The following is a 19,095-nucleotide window of genomic DNA, read 5'->3' on the forward strand; positions in this document are numbered from 1 at the left end:
TTTGGAGCCTGTCCTGGAACTAGCTCTGTAGACCAGGCTGATCTCGAACTCACAGAGATCCGCCTGCCTCTGCCTCCCGAGTGCTGGGATTAAAGGCGTGCAACCACCACCACCTGGCCATACTTAAAAATTTTTAAACTTTTTTCCCCCATGAGACTGATTCTCTTTAGGCAGCTGACCCAACTCCATCCCTTTTTCCACCTCGAGACGTTAAGACATCCCTTAGTAACAATGAAGGCCTGGCAGGTGCACCCAGCCTGTATTCTTGGCACTCAGGAGCCCGATGTAGAATTTGGAGTTTGAAGCCACATGGCTACACAGTGACACACCGTTTTTTGGGGGGTTTTTCCCCCTTTAGTTTTTCGAGACTGGGTTTCCCTGTGTAGCCCTGGCTGTCCTGGCACTTACTTTGTAGACCAGCCTGGCCTTGAACTCACAAAGATCCGTCTGCCTCTGCCACACAAGTGCTGGGATTAAAGGCGTGTGCCACCACTGCCCAGCTTTGGTTTTGGTTGTTTTTAAAGAATGCACTCAAGAGAAACATTTCAACTCTAAAAACACTCCTCTTCAAAATCGTCCAGAATTACTTCTGCTCTTCCTCCTAACCCTTTCCCTAAGGTAGTGGTCACATTTCATTCTCTTACCCACTTTTTCTGACCTGGAACTCCTACTGCTCTTGAAGTACATTAAGAAAGCGAAAAGAAAAACAAACAAGGCCCCAGAGTTCGTCCCAAGAATCACAATATTGTACTCTGCAAAGACGATGAACCCACAGACTGAAAATTCCACCAGTCACTAATGACAATATTCCCATAAAGCCACTCTCCTCTGCAGTTCACTCTCTGGCCCTACTCCAAAGCCACTGCCATATGGAAACAATGTAACTCAACAGTGTATCATATTTATAATTAAAGTAATCCTGTATTTGTTTCAAATTTAGTATCCACCATGTCTGATGAAAAGGCTAAGTGGAATTCCACATTTAAAAAGTGTGTGTGTCTCAAAACCCACATTTGGACCTGTGTGACCCCGAGAGTCACTCAATTATAAAAAGAGCAATGCTTGGTTGGCCCACTTAATTTCGTAAAAGGTTCAGAGTCCTTTATACAGAGTCTTTCAATCTTTTGCCAATTTATTTATTAAAGAAGGAAAACTGGGGATGAGAAGAGAAAGAGCCCTTATGCAAATGCAGCAAATACCTAACATCAGCCATAAATCCATATTCTTATGAAATCCCCATGAGGTTTTTACTGAGGGCATTTGCCCTGAATCGGTTCTTCAGTTTGACATCTCATTTTTTTTTTACCCTCGGTGTAATATGTGTATGTTTCAATAAATGTTATTTTAGAAAAGGTGATGTTCCATAAATAACAAACTCCTAGGACAGCAAAGGTAAAACCAAGATGTGCGTTAGGAAAAGCGATTCTAGATTCTAAATTTAAACTTCAGCAAGGAAAGCCCTCACACCACTATTCACAAGTCTCTGTTCAAGCAATTTATTTCGGGCGAGACAAATCACAGCTGTCAACGCTGGGTTTTTCCCCCACCCTACAATTACATAAATTATTCCGAAAAAAAAAATATAGACATCTTCAACTTGAGGGAAATTAACTTACAAATGCCGTGTGTCATTATGAATGGGTTTTTTTTTTCCTTTAAAATGTCACACGGAAGGGGGGGTTAAAAATAAAAGGCAAACAAACAAACCCTGGAAGATGCAGCAGGGCCCCCTTGCTCCCGAAATAAAACTTCTGGTGGCTGTAACAGCAGCGGCAGTGCTACTCCCGACAGAAGTTTTCAGCTGTCACTTCTAACAGCTGAGCGCTTCCTAGGAGAGAAGCGACAGGCCGAGAAGAGAGGTGGTTGTGGGGAGTCTGAAGAGCTCAAGACTTGCCATCTAACACTCCAGGGGGAAGCCCTTCGCGCCTCACACCTGCACTTAGGGGACACCCAGCAAGAGCAGCTCCCCCCGCCCCACCCCGCAGCACACGCTCGCACCACCCCGGCCACATTCGGGAGACGAGCGCGGGCCGTTCCTCCTCGGCGGTCCCGAAACACATCGCTCTGGGCTGCGCTGCTCTAGGGACCAGGGCGAGACCTGCACCTGCGCGCCCCGCAGAGGCCTCACACCTAGGGCCAGGTCCGCCCCGCCCGCCCGCCAGCCCGCCCGCCCGCCTGCTCCCTCTCCCTCGTCGGCCGCGTTGCGCTTCGGCTCCTCCCGGAGACCGCTCGCGTCCCCCCGGGTCTCCGCGCCCTAGGACACACCAGGCTTCCCGGGCCCACGCCGCCAACCCGGCCCTGTCACCTCGTCGTCCCGTTTCCCCCCCACCCCACCCAGCGCCACATCCCCGGGGACCCCGGGCCTCACCCCCTCCTCCAGCTCATCCTCAGAGCCTGCGTCCTCTGGCTGGTCCAGGTCTATGTCAAACACTCCTGCCATGTCCTCAGCTTCCCTGTCTCGGAAGTCAGGCGCTGGGTAAAAGCCGTCCCGCCTCCGTCGTCGCCTCATGGGCCCGGACCCGCCGCAGACTCCACTGCTGCTGCCGCCATCACCAGCTGCTTAAGCTCAATGCGTCTGCGCCTAGGCCCCAGACTGGCTCCTCAAGTTCAGCCCCAGAGCATGCGTACAAGGGTTCGTGAAGCCAACTGTGGGCAGCGGACATGCGTAGCACTATCTCCCGGCTCCAGGTACTGGCAGGAACATGCGCAGATCACCAACCGAAGCCAAACTCGGAAAGTAGAGCATGCGCGTTACTGTCTAAAGCGTTTTACTGGACACCGAGCATGCGTACCATATCTGAAGTTCATAAAATAAAATTGAACATGCGTGATTAACTATTCTAAATAGGAGGAAAGGAAAAAAAAAGCCTCAGCAGAGCGCTTCGTATAAGGAGCATGCGCATTAATTCGTTCTCAGAAGTTCTTTTAAGAAGTATTTGAAGTGAGCATGCGCATAGTGAGAGGGTTGGTCTTCTGAAGTTTTGAACCGAACTGAAACTGCGGGTCGGAGAGCTGTCAGTGAGTGTGGGGCTAATGGGGAGCTGATAGGGCAGAAAGGCAAAGAGAACGTCTTGGCCTTGATATTTGCTAATTCAGTGGCTTTGGAAAGTTTCATAATCCTTTGGTAACTCAATTTCCTTATCTGTAAAATGAGAATAGTATTACCTACAACGCAGGTTTAGCCGTTAAGTTGAAAATCTGGTTCGCTAGCCTCTGCTCATTTCCAGGGCTACATAGGATTGATGCATTTATCGAAAACACTTACCGGGCATAGTGGTGCACACCTATAATCCCTGCTCTCAGGGAGTCTGAAGTAGAAAGGTCACGTGCTTGAACCCTGCTCAGTCCAGAACTGATCGGGCTACATGGGGGAGACCCCGTCTCAAAACAAAGAATGCTTTTTTGTTGTATGAAACTAATAAGACTTAATGTTTTACCTGGCCTTACTCTAAGCTCCAACTTTGTTTTTCTTTCCCAGTCCAAGTCTCACTATGTAGCCCAGAATCTGCTGGAACTCACTAGACCAGGCTGGCCTTGAATTCACAGAGATCCGCCTGTATCTGCTTCCCAAGTGCTGGAATTAAAAGCATGCACCATTATGCCCGGCTCCAACTTTGTTTTAATACTGGAACTACAGGCGGATCTCTGGGAGTTCGAGGCCAGCCTGATCTACAAGTGCTAGTTCCAGGACAGGCACCAAAGCTACAGAGAAACCCTGTCTCGAAAAACCAAAAAAAAAAAAAAAAAATACTGGAACTAAAGAAAACATTCCTTACTGATTTTAATTGTACTTACCAGGCCAGAAGCTGCCTTGTGGAAAAAGAATAAGTCATTTTCTTGAAAGACAGAAAATTAATGTTCGATGGATGTTCTGTTATTAAGCTAACTTCCAGTGTCTATGCGGTGTGAAGTGAATACAAAGAATTCCTTCAATCAGCATTATATTAACTTTAGATCATTAATGTGTGAGAGTGTATGTGCGCATGCGTGTAGATGTAAGCACTTACGCAAATGCAGAGAAGAGGGCATCCGGTTGGTTATCACAGTATTTCCTTTATTACTCCTCACATATTCCTTTGAGAAAGATACACTCTCTCTCTCTCTCTCTCTCTCTCTCTCTCTCTCTCTCTCTCTCTCTCTCTCTCTCTCTCTCTCTCTCTCTCTCTCTCTCTCTCTCCCCCCTCCCTGCCCACCCCCATCCCTCCAGCCCCTCTCTGAACCTGGGGCTTCAGCTTCTCAGTCAAGCTGGAAGCCATCCCCAGGGGTCCTTCTGTCTGCACCAACCTGGACCTGGAACTACAGGCCTGCACAGGACACCTGGCTGGTTGTGTGGGTGCTGGCATCCGAAATCCGGTTCTCATGATTACATAGCCCCCTCAACCAACATTTTGTTTTGTTTTGGTTTCTTAAAACCATACTTGGGGAAAACAGTGTGTAAACCGCTTTGGGTGGGCTACTCAGTCTAGGGGTTGTAACCCACCCTGCAGTCAGTTATTCCAGGGTCCTGGAGAGGCACTATCTGGAAGATAATGGACTAAGAGAGAAGAAGGAGGCCATGCTAGGTTTGTCAGAGCCTCCGTTTATTAGAGACAGGTTACAGACTTGGGGGGTCGGCACAGGGGCCTGGACTCTTGCCGCATGGTTCACATTGGTCACGTGGTCCAGGAGGTTACCTTAGGTCAGGTCACGTAGGCCAGGAAGTCACAACTAGGAGTTGACACACCTAGTTCTCTAGATAGTTTGGAATGTGGGGTGGGTTCCGCTAACAGATAGCTCTCCATTAACAGCCAATTTGGGTGTGGGGTAAGCTCTGTCAATAGAACAATTCCTAACACAATTAGGGATTTGGGGTTCTCTGCAGACTCCCCAGGGTGATGGTTCCTGCAATAATCCTAGGAGGAAACTGCTCCTGACAACAGTGTACAAATCATATTTGGAAACTATTGATCTGTGTGTGAATGAATTTGAGTACTCTAGATTCCCCCCACCCCATATTATATAGTGTAAGAGGATGTCTTTAAATGACTAGATTCTTAGATGGAGGCAGGATAGAAAGACAGGAAAAATTATGAACGTGGGGAGGTCAAGAATGGGGTACTTTAGCCAGGCGATGGTGGCGCACGCCTTTAATCCCAGCACTCAGGCGGCAGATGCAAGTGGATCTCTGTGAGCTCGAGGCCAGCCTGCTCTCCAGAGCTAGTTCCATGCTAAGCAAAACTGTTTCACAGAGAAACCTTGTCTCAAAACAAACAAACAAAACAAATTTACAGCACTCAGGAGATAGAGGTAGGTGGATTTCTATGTGCTTGAGGCTAGCCTGGTCTACATAGTGAATTCCAGGACAGCCAGAGCCACACAGTGAGACCCTGTCTCAATAAATAAATAAGGGGCTGGAGAGATGGCTCAGAGGTTAAGAGCACTGATTGCTCTTCCTGAGGTTCTGAGTTCAATTCCCAGCAACCACATGGTGGCTCACAACCATCTGTAATGAGATCTGGTGCCCTCTTCTGGCGAGTGGGCATACATGCAGATAGAACACTGTATACATAATAAATAAAAATTAAAAAATAAATAAAAGGTAAGTAAGAAGACAACAAAAGCACATTAACATATGTAGTTGTGGCTAAGACACTTAAATGTGATTGCTTCTTGAGCAGTCCATGCCCCACACCGGGGATGCAATATCCTTTTCTTAAGTGCCTCTGTTTCCATCAGTACCGTTACTTAAATCCGCTAAAATCCCTTCTTAATAAACATCAATGCTGCTTCCTTCAGCTCGTTCTGAAGTGCTTTTTGATGGCAAAGTAAGAATCATAGATTGCCGAGCATGGTGCTGCATGCCTTTAATCCCAGCGCTCCAGAGATAGAAACAAACTGATCTCTGTGAATTCAAAGCCAGGCTAGCCGGAGCTATGTCATGAGACCCTGTCTCAAAAACAAATATATAAACACACACACACATTTTAGACAGTCTCATGAGCTGACCTGGACTCACAGAGATCCATATGCCTCTACCTCCTGAGTGCTAGAATTAAAGGTGTAGGCCTCCAGGTCCAGACAAAAAGTTACTTTTTGTTAATGCACATATATATTTTTTTTTCTTACTTGTTAAGTTGTTTTTCCTTTTTTTTTTTTTTTTGAGTAGCCCTGGCTGTCCTGGAATTCATGCTATAGACAAGGCTGGCCTCAAACACAGGGATTCATGCCTCTGCCTCCCAAGTACTAGAAATAAAGACAAGCATACTACCACTTGGCTGATTTATTTATTTATTATGTATACAGTTTTCTGCCTACATGTATACCTGCATGCCACAAGAGGGGACCAGATCTCATTATGGATGGTTGTGAGCCACTGTGTGATTGCTTGGAAGTAAACTAGGGACCTCTGAAATAGCAGCCAATTCTCGTAACATCTGAGTCATCTCTCCAGCCCCCATGTACACATATTTTTAATTTTCTAAAAATTTTATTTATCTTTATGTTGTATGTGAATACCTGTATATCTGTATGTGCACCATGTGCATGCAATGCCTGGGAAGGCCAACAGAGGGCATTGGAACCCCTAGACCTGGAGCTACAGGCAGCAATGTAGGTGCTGGGACCCAAACCTGGTTCTTGTGCAGTAGGAGGAAGTGCTTTAACCACTGAGCATCTCTCTAGCCCCTTCCATCTGTGTCATGAGCACGTGAGCCTCCCTCCAGCCCTTCCGTCTGTCTCATGAGCACATGGCATATTGCTTACTCTTGTTAGTAATGTGGTGGTTTCTAATGTCTGTGTCTTTTTGCAGGTTATCCAATCCCTTGTGTTTTAGACTGGGCCCAGTCTGTGGCTTGGCATGTCGATAGTAACAGTGCAGCTTGGACAGTGTGGCAACCAGATTGGCTTTGAAGTGTTTGATGCTTTATTTAGAGACTCACACTGTTCCCAGGGACTCTGCTCTAAGAGAGAAAATGAGGCATATCAAGCCTCCTGCAAAGAAAGATTTTTCAGAGAGGAAGAAAATGGAGGTAGGTGTGCTCCACAGTCCTCTCCTTCCCTCCCCTGAACGTCTTGAAAGTCTCTAAGCCCATCCCTTCCAGCTCACTAGGGAGGGCCTTTGCTTTTCTTTCCCCACCCCACGACCTTAGCAGGCTATGCAAGAACTCTACCTGCAGCCCCCGAATTAAAACAAAGCACAACAAAAGCACAAACAACTGAATCTAGGGCTGGCAATATGGTTCAGGGACTTAGTGTATGCTGTGTGGTACTGACATAAAATGTACGATTTCCCCCCTTTTCCCTACTCTAGTTCCCGTTGCCCGGGCTGTCCTTGTTGACATGGAACCTAAAGTGATCAATCAAACATTGTCCAGAGCTGCCCAGTCTGGCCGGTGGACATACGGTCAGCACGCGTGCTTTTGTCAGAGACAAGGATCTGGGAACAACTGGGCGTATGGGTAAGATCAACTCCTCATGATGTCAGGGAAGGTACAGCTGTCCAGTTTGCAGTCCATACAACAGGCCCCAAATCCTGAAAGTGTTAGAATTTGGAGTCTGGTATGGTGGCACGTGCCTCTCATTCCAGCACTGAGGAGGCAGAAGCAGGCAGATCTCTGTGAATTCAGGCCAGCCTGGTCTACAGAGTGAGTTCCAAGCTGCCTTATTCTGTGTTTGTTGCTATGAAGAGACACCATGACCAAAGCAACTCTTAAAAAAGAAAACATTTTAACTGGGCTGGCCTACAGCTTCAGAGGTTTAGTGCATTACCATGAGGGGAACATGACAGCATGCAGACAGATGTGGTGCTGGAGAAGTAGCTGAGAGTTCTACATCTGGATCCAGAGGCAGCAGGAAGAGAGAATACAGGGCCTTGCTTGGGCTTTTGAAACCTCAAAGCCCTCAAAGCTTTTGAAACCTCAAACCTCCATCAAGGCCACACTTACTGCCTCCTAAAGCTTCTCAAGTAGTGCCACGCCCTGATGACTAAGCATTCAAATATGTGAGCCCGTGGGAGGCCATTCTTATTCGTAGGCCACCCAAGGCTACCTAGTCAAATCTTGTCTCAAAGCAAACCTAAAATAAAATTAAGAATTTAGGCCAGGGGGGCTGGAGAGATGGCTCATGGGTTAAGAGCATTGCCTGCTCTTCCAAAGGTCCTGAGTTCAATTCCCAGCAACCACATGGTGGCTCACAACCGTCTGTAAAGAGGTCTGGTGCCCTCTTCTGGACTGCAGGCATACATGTAGACAGACTATTGTATACATAATAAATAAATAAATATTTTAAAAAAAAAGAATTTAGGCCAGGGAAATGACTCAGGGTAAAGACACCCCTGCCAGCCGGGCAGTGGTGGCACACGCCTTTAATCCCAGCACTCGGGAGGCAGAGGCAGGCGGATCTCTGTGAGTTCGAGGCCAGCCTGGTCTACAAGAGCTAGTTCCAGGACAGGCTCCAAAACCACAGAGAAACCCTGTCTCGAAAAAAACCAAAAAAAAAAAAAAAAAAAAAAAAAAGACACCCCTGCCAAACCTGATAAAGTCAGTTCAGTTTCCAGAACACACATAGTATAAGAAGACACCTGACTACTGACATCCACACATGTGCCATGACATGGCCATACCCTCCCATAAATATATGTCATAAAAAATTACAATTTCAAATGTGTCAGAACTGGTGATGCAAGCCTATAATCCCAGCTACTTAGTGAGCTGAGGCAAGAGGATCTCAAGTTTAATGTCTGCCTGAGCTATTCTTGCAATTTAGCAAACTCCTGTCTCAAAATTAAAAGTAAGGACAGCTGGAGCTATTACACAAAGAAACCCTATCTCGAAAAAACAAAAACAAGCAAAAAAAAAAAAGTGAAAAAAAACCCCAAAAACCTAGACTTTCTGGGCCAGATAGTGGTGGCACATGCCTTTAGTCCCAGCACTCAGGAGGCAGAGGCAGGTGGATCTCTGTGAGTTCGAGACCAGCCTGGTCTATAAGAGCTAGTCCAGGACAGGCTCCAAAGCTACAGAGAAACCCTGTCTCCAAAAACAAAAAGAAAGAAAGAAAGAAAGAAAGAAAGAAAGAAAGAAAGAAAGAAAGAGAGAGAAAGAGGGAGGGAGGGAAGAAGAAAGATCAAAGTTAAAAGTATATAAGAAAAGGGGCCAAGAATGTAGTTCAGCAATAGAACCCTCGCCTGGCGTGTTTGAGGCACTAGGACCAACTTCCATTACCACCAGTAAATAAATATTCAGAATTTTGATCTCATTCAAAAACTCTTACTCTCCGCTGCCTGTGCTCAGGTAAAGGCCATTGTTGGAACCAAGGTCCCGGCAGCCTCATTTCTGTCACTATCCCGCTGCACACTTGGTATCGGTGCAGCAGCCTTACCTTGCAGGCATCCAGCTCTAAGGCTGCTACAAGGCAGTAGTTCCCCAGTTTTGCTGTGCTGTAGAATTTCCAGAGGGCCAGGTATCCCAGCCTTGGGAGGCTGAAGCAGGAACTTGAGTTCCCGGGCTGCTCTCACACCATAGATGAGACCGGAGGGGTGGCTCAGGAGGGAAGGGACAATCGCTCCCAAGCCTGGGGACCTGAGCTCAGTCATGGCAGAAGGACACATGGATTCCATGGAGCTGTCTTCTGGTCTCCGTACACACACCATGGCCCACATTTACACACACACACTCACACGCAGAACACACATACGATGATATTAATAACAGGAAAATAATTCCATTGTTCTCATATTAAAAAGAACTTTCAGCCAGGTGGTAGTGGTGCATGCCTTTAGTTGCAGCATTTGGGAGGCAGAGGATCTCTGTGTTTGAGGCCAGTCTGTTCTACGGAACAAGTTCTAGGACAGCCAGGGCTGCTACACAGAGAAACCCTGTATTGGAAATCATACACACATATAGCCATACTATTCACCTGTTAAATATGTTTAACCTGTCTCTATAAAATGTTGTCAATCAGGGCCCCACTCCCATAGCTTTGCGAAGACCTCTGTCTCCTAAATGTCCTTACTCTGTCGTACCACATCCCTTTGGTTAAACTGACGGGTGCCATGTTTGTTCCTTCTGCTGTGGCATAGCTACTCTGTGCATGGACCGAAGCATGAAGAATCTATAATGAACTTAATCCAGAAGGAGGTGGAGAACTGTGACTCTCTGAGTGGATTTTTCATCATTATGAGTATGGCTGGCGGAACAGGATCGGGGCTGGGAGCCTTCGTTACACAGAAGTTACAAAATGAGTACCCCAGTTCCTTGAAAATGAATCAGGTTATATGGCCTTACGGAACTGGCGAGGTATGAACACGTTAATTAAAAGTTATGTATTTATTTCATGAGTGTTTTGCTCATTTGTATGTATGTGGACAAATACATGCCTAGTTCTCAAGGAGGCTGGTAGAGGGCGTAAGATTTCTGGTACTGGGGTCATAAGGTTGTAAGCCACCGTGTAGGTGCTGGGAACCAAACCCAGGTCCTTTGGAAGACAAGCCTGTGCCCTTAACCGCTGAGCCATCTCTCCAGCCCCTAACCAAATGTTTTATGTTGTGTATTCTTTGTTCTTTTTGTTTGTTTAATCAAGGCACAGTTAGGAATCTGGTGTGGTCATATGCCATTTCTCTTTGGTAAATACTCAATAGTAGAATAATTAAATCATAGTATTTTATTTATTTTTATTTTATGTCTATAAGTATTTCATGAATGTATGTCTATGCCCCATGTGGTGTCCGATCCCCGGGGACTGGGGGAGTTAGGTAGCTGTGAGCTACCATGTGGGTGCTGGGAACCCAATCCTGGTCATCTGGAAGAGAATCCAGTCTTTTTGACCACGGAGCCATTTCCCTAGTCCCTATAGTCTTTGATCTTAAAGTGAACATGAATAAATAATGGATCTCACTTTTTTGGGACTATTGAGTTCAATTTATGTGAATAATTCATTTAATTTTGGTTAAATTTTCCCAAATATATGAATTATTCTTTGTTTTTAAGTCTTTCTGTTTCATTATGGTCTTGGGTTTTTTGAGACAGTTTTACTTGCAGTCCAGACTGACTTCCAGCTAAGACGCATCCAGCCAGTCTAGCAATAGGCTTGTGTCACCATGTATATCTGAGGTGTCTTTTTTTTTTTAATTAAGCCAGTCATGGTGGCACACACCTTTAACCCCAGTTCTCAAGAGGCAAAGACAGGTGGATCTCTGTGGGTTCAAGACTAGCCTAGCCTATATATAGAACTCCAGGACAGCAGAACTATATAATAAAAAGAAAAAAATTTTTCCAAAGATGATGACCAGCAATGTAACTCATTAGAGCATGTGCTTAGCTTGTTTCTAGCCCTGGATTCTATCCCCAGCACCAGGTGGTAGTAGGAATCACAACAAGGAATTTCAAAAATGACTGCACATCTTTCGGGAGCCCATTTTTTGAGATGGTCCTTCTGGTGCTGCAAAGAGGGACCTTCAACTAACTCATATTGGGGTTCATGGTATTGTGGCTAGCCTTCAAACGATCTTTCTTTCTATTGAGACGAATTTTTTGTTTGTTTGTTTGTTTGTTTGTTTGTTTGTTTGTTTGTTTTTTGAGACAGGGTTTCTCTGTGTAGCCCTAGCTGTCCTGGAACTCACTCTATAGGCCAGGCTGGCCTGGAACTCAGAGATCCGTCTGCCTCTAACTCTGGAGTGATGGAATTAAAGGCGTGCTCTGCCATGACTTATTGCTTTGTTTTCATTTTTTTGTTTTGAGACTCTGTAATTCTGGCTAGCCTCGAACTTGCTCTGTAGACCAGGCTGACCTCAAACTCACAGAGATCCGCCTGCCTCTGCCTCTTGAGTGCCGGGATTAAAGGTAAAGGTGTGCTCCATGCCTGGCCTTGGTGTATGCTTTCCTTGCATTATGTCCTGCATCTTTCAGAGGCGGATATTTCCGTCCCCATTTTACACACGAGGAAACTAATCCATGGAGGAATTAAATAGCCTCAAAGCCACGCCGCTGAAAAGTAGCAGACCTGGCTTGAAGCCAGGCAGGGCACCTTTGGAATCTACACCCTTTCGTTTCTGTTGTTACTGTGTTAACACAGGGTCTCACTGTGTAGCCCTGGCTGTCCTGAAACTCAGGATGTAGACCAGGCTGGTCCCAGACTCAGAGACCCGCCAGCCTCTGCTTCCCAAGTGCGCCATCACTCCCAGCGGGAGTCTCCATTCTTCATCCCTCACCTCCCCTGTCCTGTCTCTGACCCCTCTCTCTCCAGGTTATCGTGCAGAACTACAACTCCATCTTGACTCTCTCTCACTTGTACCGGTCCTCAGATGCCCTCCTCATCCATGAAAATGACGCTGTCCACAAGATCTGCGCCGGACGGATGAACATCAAGCAAATCTCCTTCAGAGACCTCAATCAAGTTCTCGCCCACCAGCTGGGGAGTGTGTTCCAGCCCACATACTCTGAGGACGGCTCATTTCACTACCGCAGGAATCCGCTAGGTACCTGACCCCTCTGTTCTCTGTAGAAAACCATATGTTCTGAAAGTCCCAAAGTTACCTGGAGCAAAGATCTGTCTTCAGGCCCACCTTCATCTTTGAATTGTCTTACTGAAAAATCTAAAAAAGTTACTAAATTTCTCAAAAGCATACAATGTGAATTCTAGGTCAGTCATTCTCAACCTGTGGGTCAAGATCCCTTTGGAGGATGAATGGTCATTTTTACATTACCATTCATAATAGTAGCAAAATTAAGGTTATGACGTAGCAACACAAATAATCTTATGGTTGGGGTCCCCACAACATGAGAAGCTGTACTAAAGGGCTGCAGTATTAGGAGGCTGAGAACCACTGAGCTAGGTGCTCCCCGCTCACCACACCATCTGTGAAACCACTGTGCTCCCAGGATCTAAAACAGTAAAAGGCAAATAGTGCACACTTGATAAAATATTCACTGGGTGGAAATATGTGTTTCATACAGCTTAGGATAGAGGCTAAGCTATTACACACACTAAGCAAGTGTTACACCACTGAGCTACATCCAGCAGATAAAAGGTGTATAGATCTGGGGTAAGCCCCAGTAGTGGTGAAACACAGATTTAATAGAAATGGGTTAATCAAGATGTGAGAGTTGGCCGAGAAGAAGCTAGATATAATGGGCTAGGCAGTGATTTAATTAATACAATTTCTGTGTGATTATTTTGGTTATAAGCTAGCTGGGCGGGACAGAACAAGGGGCTACGCTCCCTACTACGCTCCTTTCTACCCACTTCACCCTTTCCTCCTTTCCTGTCTTTCTTTCTCTCTCTCTGGTGCTCTGCCTCTCTCTCCTCCTCTCTCTCCTCGTCCCTGATCCCCCTTCTCCCTTCCCTTCCATAACCCACTAAATAAATACCCACTTTCTCTGCTCCTAATGGGACTGGCTGCCCTGCCAAGGTCTTACCCGCCACACTGCTCCCTGCCTGGGACAGGCTGCCTTCATGGCCCACCATGGTCTCGTGGCCTGCTGTTGCCACTCAAGGAACAGCACTGGCACCATTTTAGTTTTACCATAATATTTGGTACCAGTCTGAGTCATGGCACCAAATGCTATGGTAAAACGCTGCAGGGAGTGGGTGGGGCTTCTCTGTTAAAGGCACAGTGTAATTGCCTCGACGGGTTACATCGTCTAGAGTCAGTAACCGTCTGGCAGGTCAGTTATTCCAGGGTCCCGGAGAGGCACTATCTGTAAGATAAATGGGCTAGGAGAGAAGAAGAAGGCCATGTTACATTTGTCAGAGCCTCCGTTTATTAGAGATGGGGTACGGCTTTATATATGGTAAGGAGTTGGGGGATGGGCACAGGGGTCTAAGCTCTTGCCACGTGGTTTACGTTGGTCACGTAGTCAGGAGGTTACCTTTGGTCAGGTCACTGTAGGCCAAGAAGTCACAAGTTGCCACACCTAGTTCCCTATGTAGTTTGGAATATAAAATGGGTTTTGTTAACAAATAGCTCTCCATTAACAGCCAATTTGGATGTGGGGTAGGCTCTGTCAATAAAACGATTCCTAACATAATTAGGGGTATGGGATTCTCTACAGACTCCCCTAGGGTGATGGTTCCTACAATGATTTTAGGAGAAAATTGGCTCCTAACAGCACAGGACACTGGGAAGGTCTGTTTGGCGACTTTCTACCATGGAACTATGTGTCTATCCCCCAGACAGGTTTGATTGTCATTTAGCTAGATAAATACAAGATCTGGAACATGATCTAAGGAACTTTAGTTAATATAGGCTGACAAGGAAAGCAGATTAGCTCTCATAGCTTTGTGATTAGTCACTCTTGTCTCTACTCATATGCCTTTTGGCAAAGTATAGGGTGTTTCTCTTTCTTTCCTTCCTTTTTTCATCCCTTCCTCCCTCCCTCCCTCCTTTCTTCTTTCCTTGAGACAGGGTCTCACTATGTGACTTTGGCTGTCCTGAAACTCACTATGGAGAGAAAACTAGCCTTATTTATAAGTTACGGAAATCTGTCTGCCTCTCCCTCCTGAGTGCTGGAATTAAAGGTGTACACAACCATGCCTGGATATCTGTTTATGTTTTGAGCCTGAGTCTTATAATGTAAGCCCTTGGGCTGCCCTGGAACTTTTGGGCCATTGTTCTGCCTCTGCCTCCTAAGTACTGGGATTACCCATACCCCTTATAAGTATGTTTATTCAGCCATGCTAAAATCAAGCAAAGATCTGGGCCTGATAGTACACGCTTTAATCCCAGCCTTCCGGAGGCAGAGGCAGATAGATCTCTGTGAGCTCAAGACCAGCTTGGTCTATAAAGAGAGATCTAGGTCATTCAGGGCTACACAGTGAGGTCCTGCATCTATTATTATTGCAATATATACATATATATTTGTATATATTGCAGCATATAGCAATAATGCAAATATGTAGTCTGTATCAGACATTATCTGAAAATTCACCATTGTATTTTAGCAATTCTGGAGATGGAGAAGACATATTTTACTCAGAAGATCATCAAGTCACGGTTATGTAAAATGCCCCATTGTGGATGAAGTAAATTTAGTTCACATTTTTGTTTTGTTTTGTTTTCTTACAGGAGACTTAATGGAGCATTTAGTTCCCCACCCTGAATTTAAAATGCTGAGCGTCCGTCACATCCCACAGATGTCTGAGAACTCTCTGGCATACAGCACGTTTACCTGGGCCGGCCTCCTCAAGCATTTGCGACAGATGCTTATTTCCAGCGCAAAGGTGGAAGAAGGTAAAGAGATATTTTATTTTTTTTTTTTAAATATTTATTTATTTATTATGTATACAATGTTCTGTCTGTAGGCCAGAAGAGGGCACCAGATGGTTGTGAGCCACCATGTGGTTGCTGGGAACTGAACTCAGGACCTTTGGAAGAGCAGGCAGTGCTCTTAACCACTGAGCCATCTCTCCAGCCCCGTAAAGAGATATTTTAAAATAGACAACCCACATATGGGGAAGGCGCCTGTCCTGGAGCCCTGAGTATATACTGGCTTGGGCTGGTTGAAATAAAGGCCCCTTCTTCTAGCCAGGGAGCCTCCTTCAGAAACCCCTGGGACATTGCAGAGGGCTTCTTGATGGCTTTACAGTTTCACTTCAGAAGGACATTTAAGACAGGTGTCATGTTATTTCAAATCTTTATTTTATTTTAATCGAAGTAATATATGAATGTAGCTTTAAAATATCAAGTAGTTAGGGGCTGGGACTATAGTTCAGTTGGAAGAGTGCTTGCCTAACATGTAACATGTGACATGTTCAGTCCTTAGCCCCATAAAAATCAGGGACAGAAGTACATGCCTGTAATTCTACTCTAGAGGCAGAATCGGAAAGATCAGAAATTCAATGCCTGACTCTGCTCCATAGCTAGTTCCAGGTCAGCCTAGGGTATGTTAGACCCTGCCTCAAAAGAAAAGGATCATGCCCCCGTGAGATGGCTCCAGGGTAAAGGTGCTTGGATCCAATCTGAGGACCCACACGGGGAAGGAAAGAGCCACTCTACAAGCTATCCTCTGACCTCCACGCCTGCCTACATGCATGAACACAAGCGCACAAGCAATTAATTATTTTAACTTTTTTTAAAAAGCCAAGTAATAGCCAGGTGGTGGTGGCACATGCCTTTAATCCCAGCTCTAGGGAGGCAGAAACAAGTGGTTCTCTGTAAATTCAAGGCCAGCTTGGTATACAAGCAAGTTCCAGGACATCTCAGGAGGTTACACAGAGAAACCCTGTCTCGAGAACAAAAAAAAAAAATCAAGTAATTGAATTGAGTTATTAAAATTCACTTAAGCCTGTTGGTAGTACACACAATTTTTAAATTTTTATTTATCTTATACGCATGATTGTTTTACCTGCATGTATATCTGCACATACATGCTCAGTGCCTGTGGAGGCCAGAAGAGGGCCTTAGATTCCCAGGGATCAAAGTTACAGAGAGTTGTGGGCCGTGGATGCCTAGAATAGAATCCTCTGGAAGAGCAGCCACTAAGTTACTCCGGCCTCCAAGCCGAGCTTTTGCGTGTGGGAGGTCCTGTATTTGATCCTAGTCATACTGTACACACAAGTATGTCTGCAGTGTGGTGCAGCGCTGTCTGGGGACATTTGAAAGGACACACAGCAGGACCCTGCCCTCTGCTTCCCCTCACTCAGATAAAACCCTTTCAACATTCTCAGTTGTTTCTTCTGAACTTGATGTCCCTATTTCTGAATATTTTGCTCTGATTTATTTCCAGCTTTAGCTATTACCTCTTCTTGTTGTTCTAGCAATACCTGCTAATATCTTCAAGGGAGGGTGAGGCACTCTGCACCAAGCTCTCTCGGGTCAATAAAATGCAGTTTGCTTAGTCATTTTTCCAAATGGAACTGTAGGATGTCAATGGTTTGTTTTTGTTTTGTTTTGTTTTTTCAGTTTGTTACAGATGGACTTTAAGCATATAAAACGTTTTTGTAGTGTAGGGATTGAATCTAGAGTTACATACACTAGGCTAGTGCACTCCCGTTGATCCACATAGCCAGCCCTGAATGGTTTCCTTTTTTTAAAAAATTTTTATTTATTATGTAATGTATACAATATTCTGTCTACATATATGCCTGCAGGCCAGAAGAGGGCACCAGACCTCATTACATTACAGATGGTTGTGAGCCACCATGTGGTTGCTGGGATTTGAACTCAGGACCTTTGGAAGAGCAGGCAATGCTCTTAACCACTGAGCCATCTCTCCAGCCCCCATGGTTTCCATTTTTGAATACATGACTAAGGAGATGGGTAAACATATTTATGGCACAAACCAAGGTGAAGGATGTAGGTACAGACTGTTGATGTTATCAGATTGCTCTGTGTAAAGACTGGCCCCGTTCTATCCATCACTACCCATCTCCACATGTCCCAGCAACAGACCAACAAGGGAAAGATTGAAGAGAGGCTAGAACTACCAGATGTGGTAGAGCACGCCTTCACTCCCAGCACTCGGGAGGCAGAGACAGACAGATCTCTGCGAGTTCCAGGACAGCCAGGGCTACACAACAGGTAGAGCCTGGGGAGAAGGGGGGGCAGAGAGATACAAGTAGAGAGACAGAGAGAGGTTACAAGTGTCATTGCATACCTGCCTCAAAGTTGGACATGGTCGTGCATGCTTGGAATCTCAGCATGTTGAGGCAGGAGGATTGTGAGTTTGAGGCTACCCTAGAGCTACACAGTAAGACCCCATCCAAAAAGAAAAAAAGTGGACATGGTGGCTATTACCTGTAACCCCGCAACTTGGCACTTCAGAGACCAAAGCAGAAGTTCCAGACCAACCTGGGCTACATTGTGAGTTGTAGGCTACAGAGTGTGGCCCTGCCTCAAAAGCAGACAGACAATCAAATATACACCTCAGTGTGCGGTGAATTATCCCAGGGCCTTATCTCCCGACTGCCGATCCTCCTGCACTACCTGCCAAGTGCTGGGCTCATAGACATGTGCTACCACACCCGACCTAAACATCTACATTCTCCTCGTGTTGTTCAAAGCCACCTATAAACTCTCTAGCTTTTCTTTTGTGCTAGGTATTGACTGGCAGGTGCGGCCTCCTCCCTCAGGCCTCCCACCTCTTGGCAAAATGTCTGTCCACAAGGATCCTCATTTTAACACTTCCATTGCCAACTTGGCCATTCTCCGTGGGAAGGATGTGCAAAGTGCCGACGTGGGTAAGCATAACTTCAGGTAAAAAGTGAGGCATCTGTTTTGGATCATGTGGGTGTTCACTTCTGGGACTGTCGGGATGTACGGTGGGGAGAGGCGCTTAGCTTACAAGCCTGACAAACTTGAATTTGGCACCTGGAACTCATTGATGTAAAGGTGGATGAGGGAGCCGACTCCACACACACTAAATACAAATTTAGTGATTTCTAATCTTTAATCCCAGCTCAAGAGGCAGAAGCAGGCAGATCTCTGTGAGTTTGAAGGCAACCTGGTTTACATAATGAGTTCCAAGCTATCAAGTGCTACATAGTAAGATCCTGTCTTTAAAAACAAAACAGGGGCTGGAGAGATGGCTCAGTGGTTAAGAGCATTCATTGCCTGCTCTTCCAAAGGTCCTGAGTTCAATTCCCAGCAATCACATGGTGGCTCACAACCATCTGTAATGAGATATGGTGCTCTCTTCTGGCATGCAGGGATACATGCAGACAGAATACTGACAATACTGTACACATAATAAATAAATAAATAAATCTTTAAAAAAAATAAAAACAAAACAAGAGGGCTGGAGAGATGGCTCAGTGGTTAAGAGCATTGGCTGCTCTTCCAAAGGTCCTGAATTCAATTCCCAGCAACCACATGGTGGCTCACAACCATCTGTAATGAGGACTGGTGCCCTATTCTGGTCTACAGGGATACACACAGACAGAATATTGTATACATAATAAATAAATAAATATTTAAAACCTTGCTGATTTTGAACCATCAAAAAATAAATAAATAAAATAAAAACAAAACAAGACAACCTAATTTAGGGGGTGGAATACATAACCCATTGATCCATCTTTACAACCAAGCCAGTATTCTTAACTTTGGAATTCAATAGGAAGAGTTTCAAGAGAGTGTACGTGTGTGTGTGTGTGTGTGTGTGTGTGTGTGTGTGTGTGTGTGTG

General features: G+C 45.5%; 2 protein-coding genes across 3 annotated transcripts in view; one reads left to right on the forward strand and one right to left on the reverse strand.

Moving 5' to 3' along the window:
• Positions 1 to 2,593, reverse strand: part of Rps6kb1 (ribosomal protein S6 kinase B1) — a 40,613-nt gene extending 38,020 nt beyond the window's left edge. Inside the window, exon 1 of one of the 2 annotated variants that reach the window (XM_005350462.2) lies at positions 2,369 to 2,593. In XM_005350462.2, coding sequence (XP_005350519.1) covers positions 2,369 to 2,509 — 141 coding nt within the window. In that variant the 5' untranslated portion in view covers positions 2,510 to 2,593. Of the gene's footprint in view, positions 1 to 1,707; positions 1,810 to 2,368 lie in introns of those variants that run through there. The other variant, XM_013347562.2, reaches the window with a different exon arrangement.
• Positions 2,594 to 2,825: 232 nt separating this feature from the next.
• Positions 2,826 to 19,095, forward strand: part of Tubd1 (tubulin delta 1) — a 21,485-nt gene continuing 5,215 nt past the window's right edge. The window contains exons 1-7 of the mRNA XM_005350464.3: positions 2,826 to 3,018; positions 6,788 to 7,007; positions 7,289 to 7,436; positions 10,055 to 10,271; positions 12,217 to 12,448; positions 15,038 to 15,202; positions 18,010 to 18,150. Coding sequence (XP_005350521.1) covers positions 6,836 to 7,007; positions 7,289 to 7,436; positions 10,055 to 10,271; positions 12,217 to 12,448; positions 15,038 to 15,202; positions 18,010 to 18,150 — 1,075 coding nt within the window. The 5' untranslated portion in view covers positions 2,826 to 3,018; positions 6,788 to 6,835. The remainder of the gene's footprint in view (positions 3,019 to 6,787; positions 7,008 to 7,288; positions 7,437 to 10,054; positions 10,272 to 12,216; positions 12,449 to 15,037; positions 15,203 to 18,009; positions 18,151 to 19,095) is intronic.

Source organism: Microtus ochrogaster, chromosome 7 (assembly GCF_000317375.1).
Source record: "Microtus ochrogaster isolate Prairie Vole_2 chromosome 7, MicOch1.0, whole genome shotgun sequence".
Lineage (NCBI taxonomy): Eukaryota > Metazoa > Chordata > Mammalia > Rodentia > Cricetidae > Microtus > Microtus ochrogaster.